This window comes from Camellia sinensis, chromosome 3 (assembly GCF_055761805.1).
Source record: "Camellia sinensis isolate YWXY chromosome 3, ASM5576180v1, whole genome shotgun sequence".
Taxonomy (NCBI): domain Eukaryota; kingdom Viridiplantae; phylum Streptophyta; class Magnoliopsida; order Ericales; family Theaceae; genus Camellia; species Camellia sinensis.
Window position 1 is genome coordinate 189,195,323 of NC_138963.1, and position 20,890 is coordinate 189,216,212.

At 34.6% G+C, this 20,890-nt stretch overlaps 1 protein-coding gene across 1 annotated transcript; it reads left to right on the forward strand.

Annotated features, from left to right (window-relative positions):
* The first annotated feature begins 8,464 nt into the window (after positions 1-8,464).
* Positions 8,465-10,152, forward strand: LOC145822111 (uncharacterized). Its single transcript, XM_082918708.1, has 2 exons — positions 8,465-9,290; positions 9,734-10,152. Exons 1-2 carry the CDS (start codon positions 8,465-8,467, stop codon positions 10,150-10,152), a joined length of 1,245 nt encoding a protein of 414 aa, XP_082774834.1.
* Positions 10,153-20,890: the final 10,738 nt, after the last annotated feature.

Genomic DNA, 20,890 nt, shown 5'->3' on the forward strand with positions numbered 1-20,890 from the left:
AAAATGTTGGAGATTTTAAAAATTTTATCAAATGTCTCAAAATACAAAATAAAATTCTATTTTGTGTTTTTTTCTTTAATAGTCAATTGGGTTTCAACACCCACTTTTCTCTCTCTCTATCAAATAGGGGTTAAGGAAAAATGGATTTCATGTTAAGAATCATTTTTATTTCATCTTAGTTAAATGGGTTGAGAGTCTTTTTAAAAAAAATTCTGAAGCAAAAATCTCATTGAACCCTACCAATGACAATTACATTCGGACCACACTGAAATTGAAACATTAAAGGGCGTCTTCCTCTAATAAGGCACAAAAGCTCTCAAAGGACTGATAACTGACCCATGATCTATTAAATGCTGCTATTGAGAATGAGCTTTAATAACAAAAACAAAAATGTTAGAGATTTTAAAAAAATTATCAAATGTCTCAAAATACAAAATAAAATTCTGTATTGTGTTTTTTTTCTTTAATAATCAATTGGGTTTCAACAACCACTTCTCTTTCTCTTTATCAAATGGGGGTTATAGTGTTCCCGATTTTGACCCAACTCTTGTGGTATTCTGGGCTCGGGTTTAATGCTTTCATATTGTTGTTTACCTCTTCCTTCCCTTGTATCTCTTTGAAATTGGCCTTTGGGTTGTTGTGGTTACATTTGGAACATGTTAGTTGCTTGTTTTTCCCAAACCTAGTTGTCTAGATTTTTGGTCCTTCGCTCGAGTGACCTTTTTTGTGCTCGAGCAGGATGTGCAAACACTCAGTATTTTGCACGTCTGCAAAAGTACTGGAGCGATGTTTTTCACGCTCGAGCGGCGTTTCCTACGCTCGAGCGGCCTTACTTGCGCCCGAGCGGGTTGTTTGTTGTTTGCATAAATATTGGATGTTTGTATTCTGCGTTCGAACGGGACTCTTCTTGCGCTCAAGCAGAACCAAACTTTGTGTTTGATGCTTGAGCGTCAACTTCTCCGCTCTAGTGGTCTGCGCGTATATTAGATCGCAAAAGTGATTTTTTACATCACTTTTTCATATCTTTTCATACTAAACCCTAAGGTTGAGAGCCTCTCTCTCTAAAACTCACATTATCTCTACTTTTTAGCCTAGATCCTTTGAACTCTTCACCTTTGTACTTTTGAGAAAAAGTTGGAGCATCTCAAGATCTGCATTTCGAACCGAATAAAGTTGGGTTTGAGCGCCTTTGGAGTTCTACCTTTGCTTTGCTCGTCTTCTTTGCTTGAGGTAGGGATTTCCTATACTTTGTTATGATTTTTAACTTAGTTATTTGTGGTTGTGTAACAATGGTGAGGTTTGGGATTATTTTGAGTCAAACTTAGGGTTTGGGTGAAATGTAAAAAGGGGTTTTTTGGTAAAAATGTAATAAATGAACTTGGGGTTGGAAAATGAAGTCTTGTTTTGGTGCTTGGATTGATATTTTCAAAGGGGGACTTTTGCCCTAACATGACTATCATATCTATTTTGTATAAATAGTTAAAATTGATGTTGTAAATATGGAATTGAGCGAGTATTGGTATGGATGGTGGAATTGAATAAAAAATTCTTCATATCCCTTTATGATTTTGATTAAATTATCTGTCTTGAGATTGTATATCTGTTTAGACACATCTGTATTGGGCTATCGGTGGAGGATAACTTTGAGTGTTATAGAAATTGCATGTGGATTAGGTAAATTGAAACTAGTCCGGGGTTGATTATCATGGATATGATCATGTTATGAATACATTGTATATTTATGATTATTTAGGAGGTGAAAAGGGATGTACTTCATATGTGTGATTGTGTGTTTAAATACATTGCATATGTATGATTGTTTGGGAAGAGAAAGGGGATGAACTCCATTATAATTAAGTTGGCCAGAGTGTCCTGAGTGAAAGTCCCGAAAGTATATATGGGTGCCGATTCTGCAGACGAAATATCCGTATAATGGCAAGTTGAAATTATACATAGGTGCCGATCCCGCGGACAAAATATCCGTAAAATTACAAGTTGAAATTATACATGGGTGTCGATTCGTAAAATAACAGGTGGAAGTGTTTGTGTGTTAATTGTGAAATTGATTAACCTTTGAGTTGTAGTCTTTTTGGGTTATTGAGAAATAATGAAATTGGCTCATGTATTGAAATGAATTGAAGGAAAATGAAATGGAATATGGATTTGATGTTTTTTTATGAATATATGTAAGAGTGTAAATGTTTTAACCCTAGCATTGTATATGCACATTGCACTTATATATTTGTTAAATCTCATATATTGTGCTAGATTATTCCTACTGGGCTGTGGCTCACCCTATTTAGGAAAAGCATTTTCAGATAATGATGGCATACATCCACTAAGGCAATAGCATTGGAGAAAGCTTTAGGAAGCAAGAGCTTTTTGTTTTGTTTTATTTTTGTATAGCCTAGGGGCTAAATTTGAATGAGCTAGTCTCCTTTTGTTCTAACCAAGCCAAGACTTGGAAAGGTGTAAGCTCGAAAGGCATTTACTTATGTTAAACCCCTTTGTATTATTATCTTCATGTAATGAAAGGACTTTACACTCTGATTGATGTAATTGCTAATTACGCATTGGATCATATTTATTGTGTTATTTTGGGGGCGTTACAGGGGTTAAGGAAAAATAGATTTCACGTTAAGAATCATTTTTATTTCATCTTAGTTAAATGGGTTGAGACTCTCTTCAATTATTAATGGTCATATTTTTACTCACCAAATATGGTTTGACAAAATGACAGTTTGTCAGAATTTTTTTATTTTTGTGATTTTTATTTTGTTCTTTTTCAATTTTTTGTTTGATTTTTGATTGTGTTTTGTTCTTACATGCAGATTGTTTCTTGACGCTCTGGTTAGTACTTCGATCTCTAGTTTTTTGGATTCTCTCTCTCTCTCTCTCTCTCTCTCTCTCTTTATAGTTTGGCTGTTGATTGTTGGGAGAAAGAGGAAAATGAAGTTTGAATCTTATGCATTGTTGTTCGGTATGTGAGAAAAAGCAAGGAAAAGAAAATTTAAAGTTTTAACTTTCTTCACCATTTCATTGCTCATAAAACATATAATTAAAAATAAATAAATAAATAAATAGAACTTTTGAATGGAAAGTATGAAAAAATGATTTAAGGAAAGATATTTGTGATAAAATAAGCTACTGTGTAGTATAACTCATGAAAGTAAATAAGCTAATGTATAGTTTAATTTTTATGAGAGTATTGAAAAAGGCATTTGTAATTATATAGATAAGACAAAAAATATTTGTAATTATCCAGTTACAGTGTGGTGAGACCTTTTATAAATTTTTATTGTAATTTTTTACTTATTTTTTTCACATTTTAAAATGCAAATCAGTAATTAAATTTCTATATTGAAGTTTTGCTAAAATTTTATCCATAAGTAGTATAATTTATATATATATATATATATATTTTATAATCTACTTTTTTTTTTCTTTTTTTTTTTGGTGTAGTATACATTAGTTGTTAGCACGAACAGTGGGCAATACAATCCATAAAAATTTAACTGTTGTCAATGTAAAATTACTATATAGAATCAACTGCAAAATTATGTATTGCAATAGTTCTACATTTTGGCCAATAGAGAAAAATGATGAGGATTTCTATGACAGTATTTAATTTTTCTTCTATCATTTTTAATGTATATTGAAGACATAAAAAAAAAATTATAATTTGCCTTCAATCCTGTAGTAGTTCAATTTCTCCATCTGTGATATTCATGCACATACGAACTTCTTAAAGTATGTTGTTAACTAAAATATGTTAAAAGGTTGTTAATTCTATGTCGATTAATTTTTCTTTATGGCAATTACTAAACCTCATTCTTCCTTCTTATTGTTATATTTCATGTCAACAATCATTTTTATTTCATCTTAATCAAATGGGTTGAGGTTCTCATTAATCATCAATGGTCATATTCTTACTCATCAAAGGTGAAGACTTAGGTAAATTGAACCACATTTCCTCATTTGTTGCATTGGACATTGCATTACATTCATTTCATTGGAAATGTATCTATTTTTGAGAAATGTTTTGGAAATGTATCTGTTTGCGAAAAGATGACTACTTGGTGAATCTGGGTAGGGGGTGTAGAACCGCGCGGTTAGGTGTCGAGCCTTCCAGTTTACTGGTAAAAATGACAGTGGTAGTGCATTAGGGCCTACTTGCAGACACTCACCTAGAGATTCACAGAGCCTGTATTCATGTAACAAATATGGCTTAAAATGGAAATGGTTTTATATCTGTTGTTGCATCTCAGCATTGCATACTTTATAAAAAGAGAGATAAATTGTTTTATCTTGAGCATGGCATGAGCATACTCCTCTTTAATCTTGTCATGGTTCATATGTTGTGTAGTATATCTCTACTGGGCTGTGGCTCACCCTATAAGGGAAACCATTTCAGGTACAGGTACTATGTCTCTGCCAAGGCATTGACTTGGGAGGACTCGGAGCTGAGGCTCTATTTTTGTCTTATTTTTATTTGTTGAGTGTAAGCTCAAGGCTGTATTTGCGTTGAGTTGAAACTTCATTTTGTGTAACCAAGAATGTTCTTGGATAAATTTGTAAGCCTGTAGGGCACTTATTATCTGTTTGGCTTCCATTTCATACTTGTTGAAAAAATGCATGTTTGGGATTGGAACTGGGGCATTGAGATGTGAAGGGTATGTATTTGGCATTTGGGATTTAATGGAAATGGATGTATGGAATAGTTAGCTATATATATGTGTTTGTCTATCAGGTGGGTTTTGTTGCATAAATAGATAAACCCTGCCCAATTTTCAGGGCGTTACATTTATTTTTTGTAGGCAAAGGAAAAGGAAAAGGAAATTGCCAAGGCATTATTGAAGAAAAATGAAAAGACCACTGTTTCGGGCAAGGGAAAGGAAAATGCATGTTCAGTAGTATGGCTCTTCAACATTTCCATTTTAAGTTCTTTTTTTGAAATATTTGTTTTGGACTATGAACCTTGATCATGTTTTATTTATTTATTTATTTATTTATTTATTTATTTATTATTATTATTATTATTATTATTATTATTATTATTATTATTATTATTATTAATGTAAAATGGACATACTACTTGCACAGTGCCATATACTGTTTTTATAGTAAACAGTTTCATGTAAATTTGTAAAATGTTTTTTTGAAGCATGCTAAAATAGCATTTGTACAAAAACATTATATGTGTTTTAAATTATTATTATCCTTTTTTGACTTTTTGCTGTTGGCATGAACATCTACAAGAGAAAAAAAAAAAAAAAAAAAAAAAGGAGGAATAGAACAAAAAAGGAATGACGGGGGAAGGGATGCAGAATGAAAAGGTTTTCAATTTTTTTACAAAAATATTCGAAAGAAAGGGAATTAAAATAAAGTAAATTAATAGAAATGAAAAATGAAGAGAAAAGTATAAAATAATAGATGATAATATTCATATTTTAGGCATCTTATGACATTAATCTTCATGTTTTAGGCACATAACAATAATGTTATATCGAAAGCTGCATTTGCCCAACGTGCATGGCGAGAAGGCGAAAGAAATGATAAGGCAAGCACTACATATCAATTGGGACAACATTTGCGACATGAACGAGAGAGATCAAGAGAATTGATTCCACCAAGCACAACTAATACTCCACCGACTCAGAAAGGAGTAATGTTTACACATCTTACTTCGCCAAGCATATCTTTAGCTTCACAAAGGAACTGGTAAAACATTGCATTTAATTCTATAAATACATATTCTTATTGTTAAGATTTTATTTTATAAATTTTATTTTGTACACAAAAAATATTTGTAGGCCTACTCATGGAAGCCTATTCCTTCATGAGGTTAGGAATATCGGTGTTGTTATTCACGATGAGTGCAATCTTAATATTATCCACATTTCTAAGGTAAGTAGAAAAATCAAGTTCAACATTGTATTCTGAATAAATTTTGTAATCTTAAAAAATTCTATAAATACATATTCTTTTTTCATATTCTGAATAAATTTTATTTATTTTTGGTAGGCAAAGGAAAAGGAAAAGGTCAAGGCAATGTCTAAAGTAAAAGAAAAGGCAACTTCTTTTGACAAAGGAAAGGAAAATGCATGTCCGATGGTATATATTCAACATTTAAAAAAAATATATTTATCGAGTAAAACAAAGCCAATCATATTGTTAAAGTGAACATCAATCATGTATATTTTTTAAAATGTAAACTGTGTTGTCAATTTTTATTCTATGCTCTTTGTTTTTTGTGTACTCAAACAAAGTATTTTTAGCTCTCTTTAACATTTCCTAAAAAATAATTGTAACCTTTATCAACTCCAAGGAAAACTTTATAACATCTAAGCAAAGGAATAGAGGAACATAGGCATAGAATTTTTTTTAATTTTCTTAAAATTATCATGAGACAAGAAGAAAGAGAAAACAATAATTAAAAAAACAAATTGTTATATCATAAGGCATGAAGAGGGAAAATGAAGCAAAATGGAAAAGGAAGCAGGACAAAGAAAATGTAAAAATATTTTTAAATTTATCACAAGGTAGGAAGAAAAAGTAAAATATAACTAAAATAACAAAATTATTGAATCAAGAAATAAAATAGTATACGATAATATTTGTATTTTAGGTATCAATGATATAATGTTCACATTTTAGACACGCAATAATGATGTTATATCAAAAGCTACATTGGCCCAACGTGCACGGCGAGAACGGGAGAAATCAAGACATGTATTCAATCGAGACAAACTTCTTTAATACCATGTCGTCATAGTCGTGCTTGCTTGGAACTAGGAACAAAGGCAACTGAGGATACTCAGTCGGCGCAAAAACGAACAATGGTTGCACATCCTTCCACATGCTCGTTCTCAATGCCAAGCACATCTTTAGCTCCACAAAGGAATTGGTAAAAGACCGTGTTTAATTCTTCAAATACATACTCCTACTATTACCATTCTATTTTAATTTACAATGAACCAATATTCATAGGCCTACTCTTACAACTCTTTCCCTTCAAGAGGATCTATATACTAATGAGGAATTAGAGGGTATGCCTATGAGTCCAATGGTTGGTACTCAAGCACATATAAATTTATGTCGTCATTCTCTTGGCAAGATGGATGTATTATGTCCTTTCTGTTCAGCATTTCATTGGATGGATAAAAAATTAGTAAAATCATCTCCAAACCGTCTTCTATTTGGAACATGTTGTTCAAAAGGAAAGGTTAAGCTTCCTCTGGTTATTACACCCCCTTCACTTCTTCAAGCATTATATGATGGGAATCATGATAAATCAAAATCGTTTCGACGTTATACTTGAGTGTACAATGCAACCAATGCTTTTACAAGTCTTGCTGCTACATTAGATCCAAGAGTACTTACTGGAAGAGGCCTTACATCATTCACTATCCATGGGAAATTGTGACATCGAACATGATCACTACTACCACAATCAGGGAGCAATTGTACATTTATGACCCTGATTCAGCTTTAGAAGTTCGCAATCGCAGAAATCCTCAATTAAGAAGAGATGTTCTAAAAACTATGCAAGATAGTTTATTACAAGTTAATGCATTCATTGCTAAATTTTGCCAAGCACATGCAATTTTAAATCAATTAGCATTGACAGGACGAAATTTACCTACTTATCTCCACTACAGTTCATCGACAGATCGACGACGGTATAACCTACCAACTACAGATGAGATTGCGGTTGTAATACCAGGTGATGGAACCAAGGTTAGTGGAATGAGAGATGTTATCTTACATCTATAAGGAAATAATGAGCTAATGCAATCAATGAATGTCACCTAGCATATTTGCCATTACATTATGTTTTATTATTTTTACATGGTGAGCTTGGATGGGAACCTGAGATGAAATTGTGGGATGTTCAACGTGATCGGCCTTCAACTGATCAGCTTACTCAAATGGATTTTATAGTTATCGTTTGTTTGAACCATCCACAGAGTATTCAACAATTTTGAGAGCTGAAAAATTGTTCCAAGAGTTTTTAGTAGATGCTTGGGCCGCAACTAAACAAAATAGGTTGACTTAATACAAGCTTAATCAAGGGAAAATTCGTGCTGAACTTTACCAAGATTTGATAGATATTGATCCAAATGACCTGGAACCCAATCAAATTGGTCAAAGGTTTGTTTTGCCATCTTCATTTCCTGGAGGTCTTAGACACATGTTTGAAATCTTTCAAGATTCAATGGCTATCACACAATACAATCAACATCCAGACATTTTTCTCACCATGACTGCAAATCCTAATTGGCCAGAAATTACTTCGACATTATTACCACACCAAAAATCTATTGATCGTCCTGATTTAATTGCTCGTGTTTTTTGAGTTAAAGAGAAATTTCTTGATGAAGGAGATAGAAACAAACCGAGTGTTTGGTAATAAAGTTACGCATGTTTTTACAATTGAATTCCAAAATGAGGCCTTCCTCATATGCATGCACTTCTATTTTTTAAGGGTACAGACAAAATTCGAACATGTGCTCAAGTAGACAAATTGGTTTGTACAGAATTTCCAGATCCAAAAGAGGAACCTATGCTTTTTGAAACTATCAAGTGTTGTATGGTACATGGACCATGTGGTGCTCAAAATCCACAAGCACCATGTATGGAAAATGGTAAATGCACTAAGAGATACTCTCAAGCATTCGCAAAAACAACTACTATGGATCAAGATGGATATCCTATCTATTGTCGTCGCATTAATGGTCAAGTTCATATTGTGAGGGGAAAAGAAGTTGATAACAGAGACATCGTACCATACAATGCATATCTTTCTAAACGTTTCAACTGTCACATAAATGTGGAAGTTTGTGCTGGAATGAAATGTGTCAAGTATATACACAAGTACATTTACAAGGGTTATGATCGTACAACGATGGTGTTGGGATTGATAAATGAGATCCAACAATATCTTGATGCGAGGTATATTGGACCTCCAGAAGCTACTTGGCGAATATTTGGTCATCCATTGCATGCAAACATACCAACAGTTGTACGCTTAACACTTCATGTACCTGGAATGCATCGCGTTCTTTTTAATCTTGATGAATCATTAGAAGCAATTGTTTCTAGAACTGGGCAACAAATGTCAACTCTTACTGGTTTTTTTGCATGTTGCGCTTCTATGGAAGATGAATGTCCATTCACTTACCAAGAATTTCCACAACATTTTGTTTGGCTTAATTCAGAAAAGAGATGGAAACCAACACAGCAGGGATATACAATCGGTAGAATATACTTTGCTAGCTCTAATTGTGGTGAGAGATTTTATTTGTGTTTGCTATTAACTGTTGTCAAAGGACCAAAATCGTTTCAATGCTTATGCCCGATCAACAATGTTTTGCATGACACGTTTAAATCAGCATGTGTTGCAAGAGGACTTTTAAATGATGATGAAGAATGGATACGATGCCTTAAAATGACTGTAGTTATGAAAACTAGTTATCAATTTAGGAGATTGTTTACTATTATTCTTACGTAGTGCTCTCCACTGCAACCATATGCGTTATGGAATCAATTTTCAATGCATATATGTGATGATCTTGCACATAAGATTCGAACATTGTTTACCATTTTTGAACTAACTGAGGCTCAAATTGAAGACTATGTCTATATCTTTTGAATCAAATGCTCCATGAATCAGGAAAAAGTTTAATTGACTTCCCGCTAATGCCACAACCTTTTACAAATTGAAGTGCAGTAGTTGGTAACAGGTTGATATTCGAACATCAACTACAGAATGAGGCACAACAGGCAGATGCAAAAAATATTATTGATCACCTCAATAATGATCAACGAACAGTTTATGATGCAATTACTTCCTCAGTCTTTGAAAATAAAGGAACTATTTTCTTTTTGAATGAAGGTGCCGAAATAGAGAAAACATTTTTGTACAATGCGATTGCATTGAAGTGTCATAGCCTTGGCCATATTGTTATTACTGTGGCTTCATCTGGAATTGCATCATTGTTATTGGTAGGAGGTCGTATTGCTCAATCAACATTTTCCATTTTGTTGGATGTATTGCAAAATTCAATTTGTGGATTTAGCAAACGTTTATTACAAGCAGAATTGTTTAGAGAAACAAAACTTATAATCTGGGATGAAGTTCCTATGTAGCATAGACATTGTGTTAAGGCAGTTGATCGCACACTTCGGGACACTTGTGATAGTGAAAAACCATTTGGGGTTATCACTGTTGTTCTTGGTGGAGATTTTCGACAAATCTTTCTAGTTATAACCAAAGGAGTCCGTGAACAAATTGTGAATGTATCATTAAGACACTCTTTTCTAAGGAAATACATACATGTTCTGTCTTTAAATTTGAACATGCGCTTGAATCATGCAAATCTTGAAAATGTTAATTTTGCAAAATTCTTGATGGAAGTAATATTTCTTCAAACTTTTTCTCTATTATATGGTTCTTTTAAATTGACGAAATACATTACGTTTATGTACTTTGATTGATTGTACTTGTTATTTTATTTATTTATTTTTATAAATAGTTTGGGACCAATCCTCAAGAAATTGTTAAACTTCCATCAATAATACACAAATGCCAAGATCTAAAAGACATAATCTCATAAGTTTATCTGCAACTGGATGTGGCAATGACATCAACTGCAACATTTTTAACTGAACAAACAATTCTTTCTGCACGGAATGATGATGATGTCAATACTATCAATACTGTAGCATTGAATATTTTCCCCGGTAACACATATACTTATTTGGCAGCAGACAAGATGTTTGAAGATGATGAAATTGATCGTACTATAATAAATAGATATCCTAATGAATATTTAAATTCATTAGATCCTCCTGGGCTACCGGCTTTTAAAGTAGAGTTGAAAGTGGGTTGTTCCATAATGTTGTTAAGAAATATTGCACCAAAAGATGGACTGTGCAATGGCACAAGATTGATGTTTTCTAGATGCAATACTCGCATAATTGAAGCTCAAAATTTAACTGGAGAAAAATTTGGCAATTTGGTATTCATACCAAGGATATCCTTGACACCATCTTCTTTAGAAATGCCTTTCCGAATGACATGACGTCAATTTTCAGTTCGATTGGCATATGCCCTAATCATTAATAAATCTGAAGGGCAATTTGAGAAATTTGTTGGAGTTGATTCGCGCACACCAGTGTTTAGTCATGGACAACTGTATGTGGCCCTATCTAGATGCACATCTTTTGATCGTATAAGTGACATCCTTCCTGATGATGAGCCAGATTCTACTACAAATATTATTTATCCTGAAATTTTGTTATAGTGTCACTTATGGATCAAACCACTTTTGTCAAAAGGTACAATTTATTTATTGATAAATTTGTTTCTATGGATTACAAATTGTTATTTTTAAAATATTTTACTATATATGTCGACTCTTGTAGGATTGGGTTAAAAAATATATGGAGCACAAAAAGATAAATACAACTAGATTGATTCGATGGGGATGTAACAAGATAATTTCAATTTGAAAGTGTTTTAATATATATGTGAAGCGCTCCTAGGATTTCTAAGAAAGAATAAGTTTGAAGATCATATTTATTTTTGTGAAATGCGTACATATGCTAGCTACAATCCAGATTTTGTAAAGTTTCCTATCGATGTGAATTTTATTACTTACAATAGTTTTGTTAAGCCTTTTATCTATGTGAAATTTATAACTAAGTTTAGATGTATGTTAGATAATATTCAATTGAATTATTGACTTATGCTAAGAGTTTGTTTTTGTAAATGTAACACACTAGGTGATATAGTCTATTTTGTTTTTTGTTTTTTCTTCCTAATATGCTCTTGAATTAGGTTAAAGAAAACTAATCATATTTTTATTTGGTTGAATTTGAATTTTTGCCCCATGCATTTTTATCAGGAAAGGTGTTGCATTTTCTTTGTATTACATAACATTGGCTAGTGTGCTTAATTTGTTATTTGGCATTTTTTTTGGTATTGCAGAGCACTGGCTAGTGTCCTTAATTTGTTATTTGGCATTTTTTTGTATTGCAAAGCATTAGTTGGTGTGCTTAATTTATTGTTTATTTTTTCTATTGCAGAGTATTGGCTGGCGTATTTTGTTTGATTTTTATTATATGTTTCTATGTTGGCATTTTTTGTTATTTGGCATTTTTTTTTGTATTGCAAAGCATTGGCTGGTGTGCTTAATTTGTTGTTTATTTTTTTTTCTATTGCAGAGCATTGGCTGGCATATTTTGTTTGATTATTATTATATGTTTCTGTGTTGTAGCACCTCCAAAATACACAATAGATACAACCCAAAACGTATATTAATGATCGCATAAATCAGAGTAAATGGCCCTTTCATTACATGAAGTTAAAGATACAAAATAGTTTAACATAAATAAATGTCCTATTAGCTTACATCGTTCCAAGCCTTAACTTGGTTACAACAAAAGTGAGTTTCGCTTATTATATCTTAAGCCATTGGCTTTACAAAAATATACAATCAAAATAAGAAGATCTTGTTCCCGAAAACCTCTCCCACGCTATTGCCTTGGTGGAGGCATTCCATCATTACCTGAAAATGTTTTTCCCAAATAGGGTGAGCCACAACCCAGTAAGAATCATCTAACACAATATATGAGGTCTTATATTGGGGTAAAACTTTCACGAATGTATATATTCATAAGATATCAAATTCAAGTCTTAATCCATTTTCTTTCGATTCATATGCCGTTTACTTATCTTTCACAATTCATGAGTCAATTTCATTATTTCTCAACAACCAAACTGAGGTTACAACTTAATGGTTTTCAAATCATACAACACATACATAAACACTTCAAACTTCCATTTCACGGATATTTCGTCCGCAGGCAGCCGTCAAATGGGACCCATCTAAACGTAGGCTATACAAGCACTACAATTGCCATTTTATGGATATTTCGTCCGCGGGATAGGCTCCCATGTATAATTTTGGGACTTTCACCCAGGATAGTCCGGCCAACTTAATTATAATGGAGTCCATCCCCTTTCTCCTCCCAAACAATCATTCATACATATGCAATGTATATAAACACAAAATCAAACAATGGAGTACATCCCCTTTCCACTCCCAAATAATCATTTATGTACAACGTATATAGACATGGCCATATTCAATGACAACCATCAAAAGATTAGTTTCAATTTGCCTAATTCACATGCCATTTCTACAACAATCAAAGCTATCCTTCACCGATAGCTCAATACAGTTATCTCTAAATAGATATTCAATCTCAAACAGATAATTTATTCAAAACTTCCAAATGTGTGAAATAATACATATTCAATTCCACCATTTATATTAAGAGTCATCCAATTTCACATTTTCAATATCAATTTCAATTATTTATACAAAATAGCAAATTGGTTCAATCAAGGCAAGCCCCCCCCCCCCTCTTTTTCCAAATATCAACCCATGTACCAAAGTACACCATTTAGGCACAACATGAACATATTTTCAATCCCCAAACTCATTTATCCCATATTCACCCAAAACCCCTCTTTTTGACTTCACTCCCAAACCATAAGTTTGATCAAACTACTCCCAAATCCCATCATTGTTACACAATAACAAATAACTAAGCTAAAAAGTATATGAGAGTGTAGAAAAAATCCCTACCTCAAAGGAAGAAGATGAGCCAAGCAAGAATGAGATTCCAAGAACGACGAAACCCACTTTTAATCGAATCAAAAGGAAGATCTTGATGCACTCTACCTTTTTCTCAAAGGCACTAGGGTGGAAATCCCAACGGATCTAGATGAAATCTTAGAAAGAATGTGAGTTTTAGAGAGCGAAAGTGTAGATTTATGTTTTGGGGAAGTTTGAGAGAGAGAGAAGAAAAAGTGATTCAAAATGTCATCTTCCCGGACTGATATACACGCAGTCCGTTTGAGCGGGGAAAGTGACACTCGAGTGTCAGACACAAAGGTCCGTTCGATCGCAAGAAGCGAAGCTCGAGTGTAGAATACACATTTCCAGAAGTTTTGCAGACGAAGGACCTCGCTCGAGCGTGAGAATGGACGCTCGAGCGTCTAATGCACCCTCCTAGTATTTGCAGAACTGCAAAAATACTGAAAGTTGACGTATCCTGCTCGAGTGCAAAAATGGCCGCTCAAGCAGAGGAACAAAATTTGTGAAGTCCACTCGAGCGAAGGAGCCAATATATGGGCAACAAGGTTTGGAAAAAATCAAGCAACCAACCTGTTCCAAACGTACAATTACAACCCGATAACCAAAATATGGGGGAAGCAAGGGAAACAAGATATGAATAACTATTCTAAATCATGCCAACCTGAGTCTAGGATACAATAGATAACGGGTCAAAACCAGAATCGTTATATGTGTTGTGGGACTCACATTTTGTTGTTTGTTTAAAATCTTATACTTTTGTTGTGCTTGAATTTTACGTAACATTTATGTGTTTACTTTTCACTATTTTGTTTACCTATAAATTTGGAAACTTTATGTTTAAATTGATTTATTCACCAAGTAGCATACAATTTATTTATTTTTCATTTATTTAATTTTCTACACAATAAATTGACCACCAAACCATAAAAATTGGTAGATTTCAATCATTAGATTAAAATTGATGCAAAATTATAGCTATGAGATCTCTCTTCTTTATTTCAACCAAAACTCACCATCTAAAAAAATGTGGAATATAGAAATTTATTTGGGTACTGTTATTGGCCAGGATAATAAAATGCTTATTTTCTATTGCAAATTGCAAGTGGGTTACATAAACAAAAATACTACAATAGTAAATATTTGGTGATATGGTCTTTCTTTGCATTTGTGTCATTACTATTTTCATGTTTTCTTGGCCAAGGTAATAATTGTGTCATCACTATTTTCATATTTTCTTGATGAATTATAGCAATTTCCATCACATTGCTTCTACCAGTACTAATCATGGACCATACCATTTTTCGCCCTTTAAATTTCTATTTGACAAACAAAAGCGCAACGATTTTTGCATTGAGAATTTGAGTTCAAATACTATATCAATCACAATGTTGTTATTAATACTTGCTTATTGTTAAAAATAAAAATTTATAGCAAAACTTATTGTTAAATTCAATTGGACAGTTTTTATAAGTTTATCGTTAAGTTTATAGCAAGGAGGGTCTACTTTTTTTAATTTCTCCATCTCTCTAAATTTTATAATGCAAAATATTTAAATTGAGTGGATCTGAAAAGTGAAAAATATTGATTAAAATATTAAAAAGTTCACTAAAAATAACAAAATACAAATTAAAATTTTAAAAACTATTTTTGGAAATTTCAAAACAAAGTAAGTTTTGAATTTTAAATATGTAAAAATTAATTTTAATAGATACAACCAAACAAAATTTTAAGTTTGACAAACTCTTTTAAAAAATCTAATTATGAAATTCATTTGAAGATCCAAACCATACGGATCATCTATTTATATTTTTACCTCAATTTTTTTTTTTCCAACAAATTGAATAGATCACATTTTAACCCAATAATTTTATATTCAATTACATTTTCATTCCAACAATATTTTCACCGTGCCTTCAGGTACGGGCATACCCTAGTGATTAATATTGAGGAGCGATGGAGATATGTAAATCAAATGCTTCTTTTTTTTTTTTAATAGTATTTGGTTCATTGAAATAAATGTGAAATAAAATTATCATTATATTATAATGTTTATTTTCATGTTTGATTCAATTAAAAAATAATAAAAAATATATTACAAATAGAATCATTATTTATCATGGTAAGTGGATGGTAATTTTGTAAGAAGGCTAAGAAATGATCATTTCATTAATTCCCGTGAATTAAACATAATACAAGGACAATGATATACAAATAAAAAATTTATATAAAAAAATTATACAATTAATACTGAGGACCGACCGGGGTATGTAAATTAAATGATTTTTTTTTTCTTTTCTTAATAGTGTTTAGTTCATTGGAATGAATGTTGAATAAAATTATCATTATACTAGAATGTCCACTTTCATGTTTAGCTCAATTAAAAAATATATTACAAATAAAATATTATTTACCATGTTAAGTGGATGGTAATTTTGTAGGAATACTAAGAAATGAGCATTCTATTTCATTCCAATGAATTAAACAAAATACAAGGGCAATGATATTCAAATATAAATATTGTATATAAAAAAATTATACACTAAAATGTGACCCTTTTATCTTCATTTTATTTTCATCTAAAACACCTTTTTACGATGATTTATAATTTTAAAAAAGCCAGTCACATTAACACAAGTTGAGATTTTTTTGGTTATATATGTATATGGCTTCGGTTGGGTTGGGTTTAAAGCTATTTTAGTTACAAAAACACAAAATAGGCTTTTTAATCTAATAAGACAAAACGTCACATTCAACCCATAATTATTACATTCTTTCTCTCAACAAAAGCCAAAAAAACCAAGAAGCCCTTCCCAAACGAGGCTTTTTAGCCTCAAGCTAAAATAGTCAAAAAACTAAAAAACCAACCCACTTTCCAAACGAACCCTATATATATATAGTTATCAATTAAAAATACATGCTATTAACAGTGAGTAAATCAATTGATTCTAATCTGAAATACATCCTTAATATTTGCTTATTTGTTCACACTGGTTTGCCTCCAATGGATGCAACACTTCTTTAAGGGCAACACAACATTTTTTCCGTCTTGGGTAACCAATATAACAATAACATTGCTTACTTCTAATTGTTTGTTCTTTTTCTCTCTTTTTAGTATTTCTCCCAAAATTTGTCTACGTTGTTAGACTTGAATTTTACAAGTTTGTGTTAGATTTCTTTTCTAAAGGCACTATAGTATAAATTGAAAATAGAATCTTTTATTTATTTATTTTATAACTTGGTATCCAACAAATCCACACAAAAAAAAAATTAAAAAAAATTATAATTTAATAAATTGTCAACCTACCCCCTACTATGGCCTCTGAAAGTAGACAACTCTTGTTATAAGTTTGCATGGATCTTAGTCTATAGTTTAATTTTAACCAAAACATATTCTTCTTCTCTCTGCCCCCTGCATGGCTTCCACATACTCCTTTGCGAACCTTATAAAAGGTCTTCAACCTGGCTAACTGCAATCCAACCTTGTGTGTTTTCTTTTTTATCTTCTGGGATCTGAGATTTGCTCACTGAGCTCTTCTCTTTTCGGACTTAAGTGCTGAGATCTTGTCTGTTAGAATATTGGATCTGCTCACTCAGGTTGAGCTCTTCTCTTCTCAAACCTATTCATTTAGGCCGAGATCATGTCTTCTAGGATCCGGGATCTGGAATCCGGGATCTGCTCACTTAGGTTGAGCTCTCGTCTTCTCGGGCCTACTTGTTTAGGCTGAGATCATGTCTTCTCAGATCCGAGATCCAGGATCTGGAATCCGGGATCCAGGATCTGGAATCCGGGATCTGCTCACTCAGGATGAGTTCTTCTATACTTGAATGTTATCTCCTTGGGAGCGCTCATGCCCCCTATCTTTGCATCTCTTCTGGAAGGGTCTTCATTCCTCCGCAGGTATCTATCCTTCCATACCTGGAGGTCATCTTCGTTGTAGTATCCGCTTCGATCTGTTGTCTTTGGTGCGTCACCTTCCTGGCTGACGTCTTTCACTCCGTGACTCTGGTTACGAGTTTCTGTGTTGCTATTGTCCCCTTCAACGTCGAGGTTGATAGATCTCCCATTCCCAGTAGGAGCGTTGTCTGCAGTCTGATCCTTCTGTCCGTCATTGGCCATCTATTCTTCTTTCTTTCTCACAGACAGTGCCAAATTGTGTGTGGGAAATTTTCCGACCACACTGCCAACTCAGTAATTCAGTTGGAGAGCACTGGCAGAATAGATGGCACCTGACTGACCTGCAACAAAAATATAAGAATCCCGCGGTGGTTCGTCCACCCGGGGGCACTCCGACGATCAAGTCAGTATATCTCTCAAAGATAATCAATTATTCAACTCACAAGCTTGAGCCTAAAAAGCATACCTTAGACCCATGGGGGTGCCTCTCTTTTATAGCCAACATAAACCTAGTCCTAATAGAAGCCTAACTTCTATGGACTGAGGATTACTACTAATCTTGGACTCCCAGTAAGATTAGGATAAACTCTCTAAGAGTCTTATCTTAATACAAACTGAAGTCTTCTCTTATTCTAGGACTCTTGTCCCTCATCCAGGTTGAGTTCCCTTTTCATTCTAGGACTCTTGTCCCTTATCCACTTATCTCGGATTTCGATATTTTCGGAGATAACCTCGGCCTTGCCGAGATCACCTCAGCGTCATGACTAGGACACGTGGCACCTCGGCTGACACGTCGGCGTCACCTTGCCACGTGTTGGTACTCAGAAAATATATCCCCACAATAGCTTTAGGTTTGGGATTTGTTTGTAGAATCCACGATTTAGGGCAAAACTGAAATATTCCTTTCAAATTTCTATATTAGCCTAAACCTAGGTCTTTGCCGAGGTCCCATCAACAAGAAACATCTCCTTTCTGAATTTCAACCCTTCTAATTCAGGCTGATATCATGGGTATGTGGAGACATAGGGTAGACACCCCGACCAAACTTGAGTACTTTAGGCAGGAGTTCTCCATCCCTGCCGATGTCCATCTGAGACTAGCTGGGGATAATAACTCCATCATGCCTACAGAAAACGTCATGTCCCTTCCCATTGTAGCTTTTACTGAGTATGGACTCCGACTCCCACTCAACATCCTTTTTCGCGAGATCCTTCATTATTATAAGTTGAACCCCATGCAACTGGCAATCAATTCTTATCGAGTGATTTTTGGTATTATTGCCTTAGCTAGACAAGAAAATGTTAGGATCACCCTAGCCGATATACAGTATTGTTACACCATGTGTGCCCTGAACTTGAAAGAAAAAGGCTTCATTTATTATCTTAAGCCGAGGTCTACAGAATTCAAAATCGTAGCCGACCTCCCAGACTCCAACAAGGGGGCTGGAGATGACTATCTTATTACCTCGGGAAATTGGGAGTTTGCTCCAGACGAGGACATCCATCTCTACCCTCTTCCCCGATCAGTTTTAGAGGGCAAGGGTAAGAGCCCAGCATTTAGCTTTGCATGTTTTCTTTCAAAGTCTTAAATATTCTGTCCGTTTCGGACGTCTGTTCTTTTTGCAGCTGTTCGTCAGCCACCAAAAAATTTTTGCCAATCCTTTGTCCCCAGTAAAGACTTGAAGAGACTTCTGGATTTGCCAATCGAGAAGCGAAAGGCACCCCTGCTTCTCAACTTCATCCCGACATACAAATCAGCTCTCCCCGACGTCCCCAGAAAAAAGAAGAAGAAAAGCTTATCTCCACCTTCTGTCACTACTCCACAGATTGCATCCACATCTCGGACAGATCAGGGGTCAACTTCTGATCCAGTCGAGCAACCGTCTACTTCAGTTCCATACTTGGTTCCAATTTCTCAGCGCCGCCGCCGACGTCGAACTGTTTCTACTGCCGAGATGGGTCACGCAAAACCAGTCGCGAAAGACCTTCTGGCCAATATTCCAACATCAGTTGATGATCAACCAGCACAAACCCTTCCTCCACCTAAGCCAAAAAGAATAAAAAAGGCTCAACCAAAGCCTAAGGTAACTCAGGTCAAGTCCGACGATAGCCTGCCTATCTCAAAGTTGGCGGAGAGCGACAAACCTCAGCCCTCTGCTGGGAAGAAGCGCTTTGATACTCAACCATCAGAGTCCCCAAAATCCAAAAAGTCGAGGTCTTCTTCTGCGACGACTTCGGGGTCTAAGCAGAGTGGTGCCCCTTGGACTCCAAAAATAACTCTGGAGGACAAGCCAGTCCTGTCCACTGACAGTGCCGATGATATCAATGTCGGCGTAGCACTCAGTACAGCTCTGCTTCTGCCAGGGGACTTGGAGCGTAATGTTGGCTTTAGCGAGTATGAGAATTACCCCCTAATGCTTCAACACTCTGTTCAGGTAAATGTCTTTTAATTGATAATTTTCCTTTTTCATACTTTGAATTTTTTCTAATACCTCTGTTTTTCTTTTAGGCCATCCAGCATGCCCACTCATTTTCAATGCAGTCCTTTGAGAATCGGCAAAGGTTGGTCGATATGAAGAGGGAGTTCTCTTCTATTCAAAAGATCAATAAAGGCCTTGAATCAAAAATGAAGAAGTTGGAGGATCAAGCTGAAGCTGCAATTAAAGCTCAGAATAATGCCGAAGAGAAGGTCGAGGCTGCTGAAGCTATCAGAAAAGTGGCTGAATCTCAAAAGAGAGAGGCTAAGGAAAAGATGGCCCAAGCTGAGAAAGAGCTTCAGGAGGCCCTGGCCACCAAAGAAGCTGAAATCAAAGAAGCAGATGAAAAGGCCTATAATCAAGGCATGGCCGACGTTACCGAGGCCTATGAACTTCAAGTGAAGCAGGCATGCAACAAGGGTTTCACCCTTGGTTGGATGTCTCTTCTGAAAAAACTAAATGTTCCTGATGATTCGCCTTTGCGAAATGCCGACAATATTCCTCTTCCATTCCCTCCAGCCCAACCTTCAAATCAAGACGTCGGCCAATCTGAGTCCGATGATGCCGATGAGGAAGAGGATGAGGCTTTGATCAGAAAAATCAAAATGCTGATGGGGTCAAGTCCCCTCCTCAGAATGAGCAAGTTCTAGACTTGACTCAGGATGAGGAAGGTGATGAGGTTGTCCAAGAAGCTGTTCCCGACATCGCCCCAGCCGACATCCCTTCTGAGGAAAAAACTGTTGAAGCAACTCTCCAAGAGATTGACGCCGAGATAGCAGCAGTGAAGGAGGCCGAGGTGGTATCTGATTTTCAAATCTAACAATCTGGAGGAGAGGAGCCTTAGCT